General features: G+C 46.6%; 1 protein-coding gene across 1 annotated transcript in view; it reads right to left on the bottom strand.

Annotated features, from left to right (window-relative positions):
* The window catches only part of LHPP (phospholysine phosphohistidine inorganic pyrophosphate phosphatase), a gene marked incomplete at its 5' end in the record, with an annotated part of 67,660 nt that overhangs the window by 39,105 nt on the left and 10,886 nt on the right, over nt 1–17,669 (bottom strand). The window contains one exon of the mRNA XM_009878149.1: nt 15,001–15,092. Within this exon, the coding sequence (XP_009876451.1) occupies nt 15,001–15,092 (92 nt within the window). The remainder of the gene's footprint in view (nt 1–15,000; nt 15,093–17,669) is intronic.

The raw sequence follows: 17,669 nt of genomic DNA, 5'->3' as shown, positions 1-17,669 counted from the left end.
GTGACCCACAGCCAGGCAGGGACGGTCGCTGGGACCCGAGCTGCAGGAACTGGGAGCTGCAAAGCTATTTATCCATTCCCATCAGATCCAGTGGCTCCTCTGGATCCAGGAAGCATCTGTCTGGATAAAACGGCGCTCTGCATTATTATTCAGCGTGGGTAAGTTGTAAACGTTTATATGGCAAACTCCACCGCTTCCTCTTAATTGTCTTTTCCTTTTGGTAACAGGCTGTGCTCTGGCGGGGACAAAGCCCTTGGGAATGGCCATGCTAATACACAAGCATGTGGGAGGGTGCGGATGCCAGAAGAAGCAATTTTGGGCTAAGTAATGCATGCTGCAGCTGGAACGGGGGGTCCGAGGCACCGATGGAAGGCAAGGAGGTTACTCCATCTCCCCCTCTGCGACCACCCTACTTAACATCTCCTGTAACATGCTTCCCAAAACTTTCTAAGAGCCTCTTAGAGCGACTTCTGAGAAACTCTGTGCTTACACCACAAAAAACCCCCACTCTCCTGAGATGTGACACAAAGAATATTCCAGGGTGTGTAGCACAATTTCATTTGTAATCGCGATGATATCATGAGATCACAGAATCATAGAATCATAGAACCATAGACTAGCCTAGGCTGGAGGGGGCCTTGGAGATCATTTAATCCAGCCTCCCTGTTGCCAGGGATGCCACCTCTCGACTTGCCACAGCTTTTTTTTGTAGCTGAAAGCGATCCCAGGTTGGGATTTCAGGAACGCCTCTGTCTCTTGTGACTGGGACATGTAATGTTTTAAAAGTAATAATAAAAAAAAGAAAGACAGGAAGAAAGGGATACATGTGGGAACTGCAAGAACTTTTTCAGCTCTTCAGGAGAGATGAGAAAGGCTCCCAGAGACCGGACCTGCACACGGCTCTGCAGCCTGATGGAGCTGCCACGTAGAGATGGCACGTTCTCTGCAAAGCTGGCAGCAAACGCCAGGAGCCACTCCTCAACCTGCCTCTCCTGCTAGATATCCACCTATTTTTTGCCCATGCTGCATCAGGAAACCAGTGAGCTACAAAGACCTCAGGAAGTCTCTCTGATTTCCTAAGGTTCGGAGAGGCTGTCAGCTCTCAGCTACCAACGAAAGGGTTGAACGTGGAGCAGAGCTGGCGCTGAGGGTACTAGCTCTGGTTTGGATAGGAATGTGCCACCCTCCCATCATCTTCCCCAAGCACATGCGAAGATTTCTTCAGTGCCAGTGACAACACATCCCTCCTGCCGGCTCACGGAGGAAGGCCACGCCGGTTCAGACAGGCAGCCTGATCTAATTGTGCACATTCCACTTCCAACGGCGGCCAGTTTCTGACAGCGGTTTAGGAAAACGTAGGAGATTTTATACGAGCATTTGTGGCCTGAAGGAAAATTGCCTTTTGAGTTTTATTAGTGAGAATTTGGCTTGTGTCTCGAAGCACAAAGGTTCGCAGTGCTACCAAACCCCTTGGACTAAAACCCTGACTTGGAAGGAGTCCAAGGAAATTTTCCTTCTGTCTTCTTTGGACCATTATTTTCATCTTTCAGGATTTGTTGTTTTGGGTTTTGTTGTGTGCTTATAACAACTCTAAAACCCCACAGTGCTTTAGAGTCGAGCGGGAAATCAAGGCTACGTGTTTCAACTCCTGCAAGGCATGCTGGACTGGAACGAGACGCTCACCTCTGTAGTAAGAAAAGAGTAAATATTCAGCCAAAAGGCAGCCTGGTTCATAAACCCACAAATGCAGACAGGTCTAGCAGCTATGAACTTGCTATAAAAAAGACCTACAACAATTACTAAACCCTAGTCCAGCCATTTTTCCTTTAATATTAGATGATGGTAGCAAAAGGGCTTCCAGCCCCATAGCTCTGCTCCTCTGCCTGCCTTCACTTTCGGAGATTCTGGATCACCTTCCTGTTTTAACAAAGCCTGTATTGGCCCAAAGGGATTTTCCTTCTTGTGCTGCTATTCTAGCAGAGGTTTTCAATTTCAGTAAGGCTCTAGGACGGACAGGTGACATTCACGGCTTGTTATTGGGAAGACGCAGTCAGCTCTGCAATTCAAACATGCACTTCAGATATGACCTTCACCTCACGGGGAATTTCTGAATAAATATCCCCTCTCCTTATGTGCAGGAAAACCCCACAGATAAGCCAGGAAGAGAAAAAATAGGCAGCTCCTGAAGAAGGGATGGAAGGAGCTTCGTTGTCCTCCCTTCCCAAAAGCACCAACAGTTAAATTTGCCTGTGGGAGCCAGGTACATCCTGCCTGCAAAGCAAAGGGGAAGAAGAGTGTTTTGACTGACTCCAGCTGATTTTTGGGCTATGTCTCTCTGTGCTCCTGTACGTATTCCTATTTCCCACGGCCTCCCAACGGTGACAGGGAAAATAACCAGAGCAGCCCACAGATAAACTCCCAAGTATTTAGATTACTACACTGCACCTCCATAAATCAGGACGATCCTCTGCCGCAGGAAAGGGTCCAGGGTGTTATATAAACAGGCAGTAAATTTCAGAGGATTTGGTAAAATTAGGATTGTCGTTACTTCTCCATTCCAAGAAGACTAATCTCTGTTATAATTATCCCAGCTACAGCCAGTCTTTTCAATAGCTTGTACACTGACAAATGAAGCAATCGCTCTCACAAATGCCTCTCCTTCCCCTGATGTATGCTATGTGTTCCAGATGGGTGGAGAAACCATTTTTCTCTTTTACACTTGCTAAGCTACTTCTAGCAGGTGTCAATCAATAGAGCTCTGCCGTTTTACTCCACTCCTTATGGCAGGTGAGAATCTCTCCCCTTGCTTCCGAACTTAAAATATTGCACGTAGGTGATCTTCCCTGAGCAACAAGTGAGGTCAGAAAAAAACCCACCGGACAAACACAAAAGATGGTAATTGCACAAATCACTTTGAGCAGGCAATCCAGCGTGCCTGCCAGCTCCTGGAAAAAGCCGCTTTAATTAGGCTGATTTAAATGCAGACAGGTTTGGTTGTTGGTTTGTGGGGTTTTTTCTTTCCTTTCAACTGAGGTCCCACTTTGTACGCTCAGGAGTTGGCCTCAGAGTCCTCAGACAAAACCTGTCCTCTTGCTTGTTAGCAGAGCGTGAGCCAGCCCCAAAGGAGACCTCCCACACCTGATCAAGGGGGACAGAGATGCTCTTCAGATGGGGAAGGCCAGTGCTGCCCCGCAGAGGAGAGCATTCCCCCTGTGTCCAGCCCTGCTGTTCCTCTGTAACGCCCAGGCTTTTCTCCAGGCACTGTGATTTTCCGAGCTGGGAGCCCATCTGCAGCAGGGCTGAGCCCACACAGATGCCCCAAGCAGCATCTCCAACATATTTTTACATATAATGTTCAAGCACTTTCAAACCAAGCATGCGAGTGACTGACTCCGTTAGTTTTCACCTCCGCGCCTCTCGCCCCTGTGTGCGCAGTTAAGGCAGGATCTCGAAGCTCTGCTCTGGAAACAAATGCATTAATGTTTGTGTTTAACTGCCAGAAAGACCCCGTAGAAAACCCCACATGGGAACCAGTGACTGGGGCGGGGGAAAAGTTGCTCTGCAACTCCCCTCACGTAGAGGCTGTGTCTGCTCTGTGCGATGGGATTCGGCATGGGGAAGGGGATGTGAACATTTCATTACGGACAGCTCCTCCGAGGGAATGCACAATATGGTTAGATTCATGCTGCAACCTTTTTTTTTTAACACTTGGCGATTTTATCTGAGTGTTATTCAACATCTTGTGCTACGTGCAGCGGGGCTGGCCATCACCATGTGTCTGCCAGCACCTCTGGCTGCCGTGTCAGAGCCCCCAAGCTCACTCCCCCCTCTTAAGTCCTCTGCACCCAGCTCCAACTCTGCATGTGAAACTCCAGGACGGCTATCCAGGGCTTTAAAAGCTGATGTGCACAAAAATACAGCTTTGTACAAACCTACTGCATCAAAAAGCTCAGGGACTGTTGAGAGCAGGGTGGTCAGTCATGCCAAAAACTGCAGGAAGGGACTTTTCAAAGCAAAAGTCCATTTGCTTCAGCCAAAGCCAACTCCCCACCTCTCTACATAGTTTGAAGATGACAAGGAAGTCGAGTGTTTGCTAGAACATCTCAACTAGCAAGGAAAAATAAAGAGCTCCGTCTGCAGGAATAAAAGCCAGCTCTTCCAGTGTGTGCCTCGCTTTATGTCAGCTCCATTAATGCCGTGTGAAACGATGGGTCTGTAACGGAGCAGCCGACCTACAGCGGGACTGGCATTCACCGCTGGCGCACACGAGATTTATTCCAGCTGTTTAGGCTTAGGTCCCTGCCTTTCACACGGTTACTCCAGTCAGGCTGTACTTAATCTGAAGTATTCAGGGATCAAAAGCTAAGAAGTTTCACAGCCTGGTTGCAAACAGAGATTCATCTCTCAGTCAAGCTTCCATATTAAAAAAATGGGTGAAACACAGAAAAACTGCCCAAGTCCCTCTCTGGGCCGTATACTTAACCCTAGTATGGGAAGTCAATTCCTGGCCCTGTCTGGGCTACCATCTGCCTTCCCTGGGCTCAGTGGATGCTAACAAAACATCTTTGCAACCGCAGGCTGGTCATTTCCCAGCAGACGACCAGAAATATCCTCCTGCTTAGTCAGACAAATCCTACCCAAAGGCTGGAGAAGTGAAAAGCAGCTCGTCTGCGCCTGTTGCTGTGGCAGATGTCTGCAAACCAGCTCGTCTGTAGGACGAGTTTCACTGCTGTGATGAGCTAAGAGCATGAAAACCCCAGGAAGGGCTGGCATGCCTGAACACTTCTCTCAGTTTCTAGCTAAATCGATTGGTTTCATATTAGATTAGATATTGATACAGTAAAACTCTTCCCTTCTTTTTGGTATCCTCATTGGTTAAAAATGCTGAGCAGTATGCACAAAACCAGCTCTTGATACAGTGTTTACACAGCAACAGCAATTTTTTTCAGCTTCATTTGGGACTCAGAGACCAAACACTGCCCGTGGTTGTGCTTTAGGCATCTTTGCTATAACAGCATTATAAATATGTAATGAGAATTTAAAAGGCAGAAGGAAAATAGATAATGGATACACCCCACCTAAATATCACACTCAGCTCTCACCATCTGAAAAGAGCTACGAATTCCAGCAGGCACTCATCAGTGCCGAGACAAAGGTGTCCTCGTTAAAGGACGAGCACGGGAGTTGCCTGGCAGCATCTAGAGGGAAAAAGATGTCAAGTTTCAGAGGAGAACTGCCTACTGAATTTTTCACACACTGTCATTTTTAAAGAAGACAAAGCAGCTTAGCATAGAAATACGAGGAAGTGGGTTCAAACAATCTGGATTTAGAACAATAGCAAAGTGATCCACCCTACTTGAGCACAGGTTTGGATCAAATCCCTGACGGTTAGCCCAGGCCAAGGCAGATATCACTGAGTGGGCTGATGGCCATCACCTTGACTGCAGCCCAATACCTTTTAGCACACCTAGAAGGGAACAAAACGGTCACATTTATGGGACAGGCTCTTCCTGAAAGGGATCTTTTGTGTTCTTACCACCTCCCCTTGAGTTACACATAGATAACACTCTCAAAACCCTTTTCCAAGATGCAGCTCTGAAACTTCTCCTCCATCTTCAGGTCTTTTCCTCCCCATTCCTTCCTCCTCCTGCGTTCAAGCCCACAGTGAACATGCCACCCGATTATCCTGTGACACCTCGTTTAGCACTTCTGCGCCGAAAGCAACAAATCTGGAAGTTTTCTCCAACTTCTCCTTCCAGATGATGTCACCCTGGGCGGGCGCCAGGCTGAGTTACGAGTGAAAACCCTTCACTCAAGGGTCAGACATCCTCCTATTTTTAGGCCTGATTTCAGTGTCATGCAGCCAACAGCCGAGCTGAACAGTTCTCGTTATTTAACCGCAAACGCCAGCCGGGGTTTGAACAAAGCTCCGCTTTGTGGCAGGTGAAGGGGCTCTGCAGCACAGGAGCCCCTTTTAAAGGCAGCTCAGCACAGTGCTCCGGGACTTCACGCCAAGATAAAAACTTCAGCCTCCCTCCCACCCTCCACGACCTGCATCTGTAAATCCAAAATCAGGGGCTGAATTTGATCTGGCACTTCGGAGCACTGCTGGCTGCCCCGCTGGAAATCTGCCCGGCGAGAAACATGCCCCCTCCAGTACAAACTGGGAATTGGCTGTGTCACTGGGCACGGGGAGGAGGATGGAGAACAAGGGTCCTGTGGCGACAGAGGTTTTTTAAAGATTCCTCTGTTGGGGGAGGCTCTTTTTTAGTGAAATCTCCATGATGAGAAGACCGCAGGTTGGGTACATGGCTTATTATTTTGTCTGTAGGCTGTAGGAGATGGATACACGGATAAAAACTACTCTAAAGGAGAAAAACTGTACTTCATGATGGAATGCGCTGCCCAGGGAAGTCGTGGAGTCATCATTTCTCGAGGTATTTAAAAGAGTTGTAAATGTGGTGCTTAGGGACACAGTTAAGTGGTGGTTACAGGTTGGACCCCATGATCTTAAAGTTCTTTTCCAGCCTAAAGAACTCTGATTCTGTAAGTAACATGCCAGAAACATGGCCAAGATCACCCTCCAAAATGACCAGAATGAGTCCCTGAAGGCTCCACAGAAATTTTACTCCCAGAGAAATGGGCTTAAGGACCAGGAGCAGCATTTAGCAGAGTATTAGACCCATTTGATCATGCACGTCTGCTTTAGACTCAGTCAGAGTGGAGTTAAGAAGAAAAGGGTAAAGCGTTTGAGACAAGCTGCAGGTCGACACGAAGAGCAACAGCACGAGGCAGTGGCTGCACGATGGGCACCAGGGGCTCCCCGGCCCTGCTCCCCACGGGCCGGAGACCTACTCCTGTTTTTAGGGAGGACAATGGCTCAAGTTTAAAAACATGACACGGGACGCAGACCTCATGCAACAGCATCGGCCCCATGTGCTGAATAAGCTCCTCTTTCAGCAAAACGCGAGCACGCGGGGCTGAGGTGTAACCGTATACGCTGTTGACAGTGACTGAAAACCACAGACCAGTACGAATCGTAATCGATTCAGGGCAAAGTGTGAACATGAGTCACGTCCCGACACCAGCTGCAAGCCGTCCTCACCCCCTGTGAAGAGCACTGCCCGGCGCTGTACACGAGCACTCACATACGGAGCCGTCGGAGTTCCCCAGCAATGCAGAAGACCTGAAGCTGGCACTGCCGGGTGCTTTATTTTTAACTCCGGGCAAGTCACATCACGCCTCCTGAAAGGGACGAAAACCAGCCACGAGCCCAAGCCCAGCAGAAGCAGCTCAAGGGGCAGCAGTCTCCGTGTCTTGCAGCTGCTCCCTCGGGCTGAGCAGCCTGGCAGCTCCCACACACCTCAACACTCGTCCCCATCACTTCTGTGGCTGCCAGAAAAGCCAGGTGCCAGCAGCAAGGGTCCTTGCGTGGCTCTGGGACCAGCCACGACGGCTGGTGGTCCTCTAAGCACACCCCACCTCAGCACCCAGCTCCCCTGCAACGTGCTTGAGCAGGCAGTGATGTAAACGCAGGGCCCCGCTCTGCATCTCAAAAGGAGAATACATGCCAGGGACTAGGCAGCAGTTTGTTGGTTAGACCCGCTCTTAGAGGAAAAAAAAACCCAAATGCCACTAGGTGAGTCTGCAGGCAACCCCCCAGCATCCACAGGTCACGCAGCGCAGCGGTAAAACAGGAACACTCGGCTGTTTTGTGCCGGCACGAGGTTCTGCTCCTGCACCGCAGCTCCTCAGCATGTTTACACTGAGAGCAAGAGCCCAAGCCAGAAGATTAGATTTCAGATACTGAACCACTTGCTCCAAGGGAGTTTACAGCAGCAGCTGACTTGGCCTGCTCCTCTCTTTTTTGCTTCTCTCTCCCTTGGAAAACAACGCTCGGCTTTGGTTTTATCAATCAGAGCGGTCTCCTCTTCCACCGCGCTGAGAGGACTCCATACACGAAGCAAGCTGGGATGACATTTAACTACAGGGCAAAAAATACGCAGAAAAGAGGAACCTGTGCTTTAAAAAAAAAAAAAAAAGGAAATCTCTAGCAAAACCACAACTGTGCAGCTGTCCCAGCTCTGCCATTTCTGCAGCACATTTCAACGCTCTCACTAGCATTTTTATGGAAATAAAGTAGTTAGCAATTGGTATGGTATTCATCATCGCTGTCAAATGTTGAACAAGCTAATACAGCTCAGCATTCTGCAAGTGACAAGTGTTGAGAAACACTGCTGCTCTCGGCCAGCTCCCAGGTCTGCTTCACCAGGGAATTTTTCTGCTGCAGCCTTACGCTGGCGCCAAGAAAAGAACCTTAAAGATAAAACTAAGCAAGGACCTGTCCCACCTCGTAAACTGCACTGCTCAGGGTAATACCAGGGAGGGAGGCTGGGGGTCTAGCAGGAGCTAGAGGTGAGCTTGTCCTCCCAAAAGCCTGAGGTCCCCTTGGACAGGCAGAGTGGGGAAGGCCACGAGGGTCTGCAGTGACAGCAGGTGCTGTGCAGGAGATGAACACGCTCTGTGGAAACCTTGGAAAGCTCCTTAGCTGCTTCCTTTTCTGCCAGCATCACCTCAGCTCATGAGTTATGTATCGACAGGGAGGAGAGAAACACAAACACATTGGACAAGAGGCTGCCAAGGGTACTGGTGTCACTCACGCAGATGCACGGCCATGTCGGGTGCCAACCCATGCTGGAAGAGCATGTTCTACCAAGACACTGAGGCAGCAGAGCAAAAGAGAACGAAAGTAAAACTGCTACTAGCTTTAGATGCTTCTCAGATAGAGTCTGGAAGGGCTTTAGTCCCACACGTGCAACCCACCTGAGGCCAAGTGCCCTCCCAGGTCCCACTGCCTCTTGCTTCTAGTAGCAGATACCGGTACCACCTCCTCCTCTTTCAGCCCTTTATTAATCAACTTTGGAAGAGGAGAAATGGAAACCTTTAAGGCAGCTGCCTCTGCTCCTGCATGCATTGTGTGACTGTGAAGCAAGAAGGGAAGCAGAACTGCAGCACAAGCTGATGCGGTCACTGCTATCGCAAAGTGCCGATTGCTTCCTTTCGTAAGTGTTTGAGAGCTGAGAGCTGATCAGAGCGGGACTGCTACGGAAATGTCAGTTGTTACGGCAGGTAGAGAGCAGAACTGTCAAGCCTGCTATGTAATATCACTTTTCCTCAGTGTTTTTCCTCCCCTATTTATCCTTGCCCCTACACTCAGCACGGACTGATCCCTTTTCTCATATTCAGAAAAATTTTGTCAGAACAGCATGTGAGCAAACAGAGAGAACCTAGCATGGCTACATCCTGAGCACTCTGCTTCCGTGAGGTTTATTATGGTACCAACGAATAAATTAACCTTCTAATAAAAAAAAAACACAACAAAAACCACAAAACAAACCCAAACCTCCCATTTCTCTTTTAGACTGAAGATAATTAAATTGACATATTAGCTACAATGTAGCAGAACTCTCTGTTCGCCCTTCCTTCTTTTAGGTGTGTTTCAGCTCAAGTATAATCTGAATTTAGAATAGAATAGAATAGAATAGAATAGGACTCATAGAATATTTCAGCTGAAAAGGACCTAAAACAATCATCCAGTCCAGCTGGTATTTCTAATATCAAATAGTAACTATACTGGAAAGTAAACACATGGGTGTGTTCAGTTAAGGAAACAGAAATACTCAAGATACAGAAAAGATGATTCTTTAGAGTTAGAGGGTAAAATCTCCTGCTTCCCAAGTTCACCACTTGTAGTTCAACCGTAAGGTATTTCCAAGCAGTTCATTAATTTGCACCACAATTGGCGGTACCCGGTGCTGAAAAGCAGATGGTTGTGTTTTAACACTATACTACGGCAGCAAGAACTTAAACCTTCTCATAGGCCACTCACTCCTAAAGCGCCAGATACTAAAACTGTAATTTCCATGTCTGGACACTTGAATATACTGAGAAAATTTAAGGCTGTCATCAGGTGAGTAAACGTATGCCCAGGCACTGCAGTATTGACTCCGAATTTCCTCCACAAAGCTGATTCAAACATTACAGTAACCAAATTGTGGTCAAGAAATCGATAAACACACGTGAAAATCCCTGTGTGGACAGAGCAAACTGTGACTTGAATGTGCAATAAAAGGTGACTAAGGCTGTGCCTTAGGACTGGCTGCACTCAGCTCTCACGCTGAAATGAAAACTGATTTGCTGACACCAGCGTTTAAGAAACATTGCTTAAGACTTTAGCTAACGTGAATTACAATACAGCTTCTCACAGTGCAGATATGGGTTGGAAGTCTTCCCATTCCATACTTGAAACAGCAGTGTGAGGCCATCAAAATGCCTCTGATTCTGTTTCAGCACAAAGGGAGTGCCTCTGCCTGCCCGTTCTCGTTACACACCTCTGGTGTGCTCCATCAAGACCCAGGAGATGTGAAGAAACTAAGAAAATTGTTCATCTTGGCTGTGGTTAGTAACAAGGAGAGCAAGAAAGCAAGGGTGGAGGGATGCTGCTTCTGTGCAGAGCAGTAAAACGGGACTATTTCCTTGCAAAAGGTGTTGTGAGCTTTTATCTACTAACACAGCGACAGCCATGAATTTACCTATGGATGGAATCATTATTATTTTTGAAGAATTATAATTTCCTTTAGGAAGTTATTATAACAACCCACCCCATTTTTCTCAATCCTTAAATCAGTGACGATGGCAGCCTACAAGACTTCTTTCCTGTCACAACTTCTGCCTTCACCACATCTGCGTTTTCCTTCAGACAGGCTGATTTCCTATAGATCTGTGCAAATTCTTTATGTTTTCTTCAGTCAGATAACAAGCCGCTTTATTAAGTAAGCCAGGATAATTATTCTCAGAGGATAATTATAAAGTGGGGAAACAGAAGAACGGCAACATGGAGTGACTTGACCCAGTTCTCCTGGAGAACCGTGGCAAAGCTGGAGAGAGGAGACAGCTCTCACGGGCCTTGATCCTTTTATCCTGCATCCCTCGGGTATCCTTTACGCCTGTAACAAGGCAGCTCAGGAATATTGCAGTATTGGCCATGGCCATGAGATAAATCCCGAACCAAACAGAGAAAACCTCATGAGGGCACCGAGAGGGGAGGAACCCACACTACCAGGCTCTGAAACAGTTTTGGAGCCCGTGGGCGAGCTGGGGCCGCGGGTACCCCTGCCACAAATATTCCCAGCTACCGCCGCCCATCAGTGATGGGAAATGCTTTACTTACAAATCCAGGCTTGTAAATAACAATGAGGAGAAAGGGGTAAGTAATTCTACCCACCCTGCCAAGAACCACCTGTAATTTGATGCACGGACGCACCTGAAAGCTGTTTCCGATTTCATGGGAAGACAACTGGAAAAGCCTCAAAGTAATTTTTTCCCTGCTCTGACTTGCACGCCACAAAGAGGAACAAGGAAGTTACGCAGCACTGCAGAATGAATAGTTATGGTGGAAATTATTGGTTTGATGTCAAGGCCAATTAGCTGCAAGTGGAATTAGCACATACCCTGTGCGGGAAGACAGGCACACATTCTTCCCTAGATGGGAAAGATTTTGGCTACGAAGCGCCTCCACACAGATGCGCGCAGAAACTTCGTAATCAGATTTCCCAATGCTGAAAAGCCTAACACGAGCTGCTTCTTTCGGCAGGTGAGAGTTTGCAGTAATGACCTGGTTTGTAGATGGGAAAAATCAGGAGCAGACAAACCTACAGACCAGACTCACCCTTCACATTTGGCTTTTACAGCTCTGCTTGGCCAACCCACCTACTCGCCCCACGTCAGCAAAACACGTTGGCTGAGGTCAACTCAAAACACCTTCTTATCCCTACACCTTCCCACTGCCCTCTTGACTTGCAACAACAGAAATTTTATTCCACATTGCAGCTACAATTTATCGCATTTCACGGTCTAAACTATGCTGTGCCTGGTTTGGCTACTGAGAAAGAGCTTGACATCAGGGATTAAGTCCTAATGGAGGATTAAATGCTTCAGAGAAGAAGTAATGCAGGAATGAGGAACATGTGCAGTTTGTCGTACTACAGGAAATCAGCTGCGCAAATTTCATTAAACTTTAAAGATCCAAAAAGACACAAGACAATGGAGTTTGATCAGTTCTTTCCACAAAAGGCTTTCAGAACCAAAGAGGACTTTTTCTTCTGGTTCATTAAAGCAAGTAAGATGCAGCTAGTTGCTCTGCAGCCTGTGTGTGGTCGCTGAAGTCCTTCCGAAATACAACTGTGCAGTAAACCTTGGCTTATGTGTCATCTTGTGCTACGGTGCATAACCCTTGGTGGGCAGCAGAACCCAAAACCGTGCAAACAAACTCCATCGACCTCTGAAATAAGGAGAGCTGCCCCAATGCACACCTGGGCACTGGAGGTGACAGTGTCTGCAGCCAGGGACAGCATTTAGGTGCAGGTGGAGGGGTACAACAGGATCCCTTGGCCTACAGGACAACGTGGAAAATGCCTTCACTGGGATAACTGGTGCAAATAATGTCATTTCCACGTAGCCAGGAGGAAGCTGTGAAATGCTCCTGGAGCAACTCCTCAGGATAGTTCCTCTGTTATTTTTTACTGTGTCCTCGGATCAGCTCCGCACCTGTTTTGGGGAAGCGAGGCACCGCTGTTGTCTCAGAAACGGAAAAAAAACTACTCAAAGATAACTCAGCTGCGGTGATCACCCATGTCCAGAGCTGCAAGACTCTCCTAAATGAAACCTGGGGAAATTCCCCCGCACCAGCACTCGGAGTCTACACCAAAATCTTTGTGCTTCTTCTGCAGGAGCAGCCTCAGCTGTCAGGGCAGGTCCCGAAAACGTGGCTAATGCTGAAGTGAACGTACTAACGGTGCCATCCAGAGGTACTGGGCTGTAGCACACAGCTCTGCGCCAGCGAAACAGGACCACAGGCTTACACAGCAGGCTTTACACTAAACCCACGGCACAATAATCCCATCTTCTGGTATTTTTATTCCAGCTTGCCCGTCAGCTTTCCTTCACTTGCTTTTTTCCCCGCTTCTCTCAACATTCACTGTGTGTTTTCATCTTCCACATATACTAAAGCTGCCCTTCTGAAAAATATATACATTTCTGACCTCTCTTGGCGAACAAGAGCTATTTCATTTCACTCGGACTAGCACCACCTGCTCAGTTCAGAGACACTCCTCTGTGTTCCACTGCCACACAGTGGAACCTGATTTCAGATAACAGCAACCACACACTGAAACAGGAAACACAACAGTGGAAAACAATCTTTTTTTCCTCCTATCTAGAGCAGCTGGTGACTCCCCTTTAGCTTTGAAATCATGACTCAAACTTGACCTAAGAAAATGTTTTTTCAGCACATTATTATACATATTTATACGCACGTGTGTGTATACACAGTTTATGTCGGTTGTCTGCACGGTTTGGAGGCAGCACCACCTGTGGCAGATTTTATGATGGGCAAAGTATGTCACAGGAGGTATTTGTTCAGTGGAGAAGGTCTAATTTACCTTCAAGTGCAGAGATAGCTCCTTCACTGACACCCATATCTGTGCGACATCAGGATGTGGATTCACAAAGGGATCCTGTTTATATCTGAGCAAAAACAACCCTTGAATCCTTATTTTCTCTTTCAGGAAATCAATGGGATTATACAGATGAATAATTCCAACAGCACAAGATGCATACTGACTATTTTAACCCCTTTGATTTTTTGAGCTTTATTCAGATAGATAGCTAATTTTGAGATGTACTATCTTAAAGGTGCGAAAATACACAAAACACAATCCACCTGCATCTGTCTGTTTTTTTTCCTCAGGAATCACCATGTACTGGTCCATTAGAATTAAGGTACTGGGTATTATTTTACCCCCCTACACAAACTAAAAGGAAAACTGAGAAACAGACTGACTTGAAAACTAACAAACTTTTCAGATGGTCCGTGGCAGGCACCATCCTCGCTTGCTGCAGTGTAGTCTTAGTATTTGAAAATCAAGAAAAACTGTAAAAATATAAACCATGTTAAATGACAGGTGGTGTTGCTCAACTATGCCTACTACATGGTTCAGAGGAGATTTTGAGCTAGATGTAGAGACCAATGTCTGCACTGAGCTCGGAGAGTCACCCTGAGCTGAATTCAACCCTAAACCGGCCTGAGCATCAGCAAACAGCTTCACTCTCCACCAGTCAATCCTAGACCATGCCCTGTTTATAAGTGCACTCAGGTCTCCTGTCAGCAGCTCCAGGAAGGCAGCTCTTAGGTCAATGAAAGCACAAGATCATGGAGACACCTGCATGGAGAAGGGCTTGAGGGGGTCACAGGAAAGAGATGAGTGAGCCTGTAGAAGCCTGCGCTCGGCTAAGACGAGACGTGGAGGAACAGCTCTCGCATTTCAGACATCTCAGTGCCGAAGACACGTCTGGAGGAAATAGCAGGCATATGGAGTCCTTCATAAAGCTGTGAGATACGACCCACAGAGATCACTGAGTCGACAGCCTAATTTTAGAATCCTAACCTTGCTAGAAGTTTCAGACACATCTTATATCAAGCGTGCACCGCTTTCGTGCAGCAGCAAAAAAAAAAAAAAAAGTAAGACCCAAGAAACACAGCAGTTCTATGCACTGTGATGAAAAAAATATAGCTGTAATTTAACAGAAAATATTTCTTCAATAGATCAAAGACAATATGTCTTTTCCCAGAACTGCGTTCTACAAATGAAAACGTCATCATCTGCCTAAACTTAAATGCTGCACAGGGAGGTGTTTGTTCAGACAACAAATACAAGTGTACACTGACAGCAGAACGGGAAAAGAGCTGGGAAAGGAACAGAAAGAAATCTGCTCTCATGCTTTGAATCCATACCAGGTTCGACTCCTTTTCTTTCAGAAATGAACATGTTGTGAGGAAATTAGAGTGCGGCGTCGCTCGGCAGAAAGGCAAATGCAAAAGATTGTTACCGATGGTTATTTCCTCTCGTTCCAGGGGGTGGAGGGTGTCGGGTGAGCACTGACCTGTACTTCCCCGTCCGCACTTGCAGGGCTCTCATCCCGCACCGCTGGGCACCTCCGACATCATTCACGATATCGTCTCCAATCATGATGGCCTGTCAAAGCGATGAAATACAGAAAAAAAAGGGGCCTCGAGTGAATTTTCATTTCTGCCATACGTCACGCGCCTTTGACATAACAAACAGCTTGATTTGATGTTTAATACTGCCATCAGACAAATTAAACAAGATAATATTGTCACCGTATTGATTAGAAGTCATCCTACCTTGAACGTAATTCACACCTGTACAATTTGCAATCCATCACAAAAATCGAAGTGATTTGGCACAGCTCAAAGAAAATGCTGGATTTTATGCAGTTTTTAAGGATGTGTTTATGTGATGCTCGAAGCAGTTTAAATTTGAAACATCTCCTTAAAATCGGTATTCTAAAAGCCAGTCAAATGCTTAAGCTTGTGATCACTGAGAGATGTCTACCTTCACGGAGCTTGATCTCACCCCACGCTCAGGTTGATACTGGAATTTGGAATGTCACCAAAATCTGATTTATTTATCTGTGCACAATGCGATACGGTACATACAGGTCTAGCATGGCTTGCGCTACAGTCACCTTAAGTTTATGCAAATACTAATAAACTCAACTGAGTAGATGATCAAGAAAAAAAAACCCAAAAACTGAGAAAAGACCTTTGGCTGCGCTAAGATTTTGTCTGAGAGTCTGATGAAAACCTGTAGTATGGACGCTCACTTCAGAGATCCTGTCTTAAGAGAGATCCACCAAGGGGTCTTTCTCATGGACAACTGCATCTTCAAAATTTAATGTGCTTATTATTATCTCCCATTAAAAACTACTGCATTTATTCTATTCTTTGAATTTAAAAATGCTTGGAGGGGCTCCTTTTCCAGTTTTAACAAAAAAACATATACACAAAACAGTAATCCGTCAATTAATAAGCAAAAAATCAGCTTTCAACCTCCCACGGGCATTCTGGATTACTCTGAAGAGAACAGAGGCAGCACCTAAAACTGGGGAAATGCACCAGCTTTGAAAATCCATAATCTATTTATCTAATTTTAAAGTGTACTTCTGCACTTTCTGTACCAAAGTGGAACTTTATATAAAATACATTCATTAATTGCATCTATAGCCACTTGACTTAGCCTGCTGCTTCATAAATGGAACCGCCAGGCTTTCACGATGACGGCACCTTGCTGCTCTACACGTTTCTGCCTAAATTCTCGCTCCTTCCAAGCACTTTTGATTATTTTCACACCTGCACACCAGACACACGGAGACACTCTGCAGAGTGCTTCTTTCCTTACTAAAGAAATTGCCCTTTTATTTTTTGTGGCTTGAGCTTTTTCTAGGAGCTGTCGCGACTCGTCCTTGTCCCACATATGGGGCTCGGAAGGTTTTAAAAGGCGTGTTTGGAAGGGGACAGGGATTGCCCGAGACAGCGGCCAGGTCACTGGGAGCCGCATCGAGGGTCAGAGACCCAACCCAGAGTTTTCCATCTGCCGTGAAGTGATAAATCGGTCCTTGTCAGGGAGGTCCTGGGAACAGCAAAAGCAGGGATTGGCTTCTCCAGAAGCAGCAATCTACAGGAACGCTGAGTCTTTTCACACAGCTTTAAGGTCGAAAACATGTGGCAAGTCTGCGCTGCAGGTGTCACTCCAGTTACCAGTTTTGCCTAATATAAAATCCTCTTCTTCCTTTGCCTTCACGTGGAAGCACCTCTTGTTTCACACAGTGTGTGACCCTACAAGAGCCAGTTCATCTTCTGCACCACCCGCGCCTCAGTTCCCACTCTGTCAGCACTCTGCTGGGCAGGACCACACCATACATATTAAAGAAGTCTAAAAATAGTAAAGCTCCAGGGCTATTTTTATTAATCATCTAATTACAACACAATCTTCTCCCACTTATTACACAGCAAGCAAGGGAAATCTCAGGATATACCTGAAGCCGCAGCTGAACAGAAGATTTTCTGAGGGCACTCACAAACCAAACAGAGCTACGAACGTGAATGTTTGGAACAGCTTCAGCTGATAAAAGCTAAATCCTCTTTTGAGTAACACATTGGATGGGCAAGATTATATGTAGTAGTTACCATTTCTCCTGTTGTTTTTTAATACCATTTGTGTGAGGGATGATCATCATCCCTCAGGCGACGGGATGTGACAGGATGCCCTCTCCTTGCAAATAGTTCACCTTTCCTTACTCCAAACAAGCAATGCAGCATGAAATGGTGAGAAAATGATGGGTTAATTTTAAGTAATTAGTAACTCACAGACGAGGAAAACAGATTAATCCCACTATTACACGCAGAGCTGCAAAGAATCTGGCAACACTGCTCCCGGCAAACCATCACTACCAATTTCCCCCAAGCTGCTTTGAGGTATTTAATCGTTCTCAACCACTGGCTTTAAGAGTTTCTCATCTCTCCTTATCAAATTCCTTCCCAAGGGGGTCGGGCAACGGTCCCAAAGGGGGGACTCCAGGAGCGGACCTACCACCCACACGCTCTTGCTTATGCTGAACCCAGACATTCAGGAGATTTATGAAGTAAAGATAATTTCAGTCCTGGGTTCTCAAAAAACTCTAAAAGTCATATTCCTCTGGAAACAGGAAAGGGCAGAGCTGGGCAGCCCAACAAGCACTTGTTTGCTCAC

Source organism: Apaloderma vittatum, unplaced genomic scaffold (assembly GCF_000703405.1).
Source record: "Apaloderma vittatum isolate BGI_N311 unplaced genomic scaffold, ASM70340v1 scaffold2910, whole genome shotgun sequence".
Classification (NCBI taxonomy): domain Eukaryota; kingdom Metazoa; phylum Chordata; class Aves; order Trogoniformes; family Trogonidae; genus Apaloderma; species Apaloderma vittatum.
The sequence above is the reverse complement of the archived record's forward strand: the minus strand, read 5'-3'. Positions and strand labels throughout refer to the sequence as shown.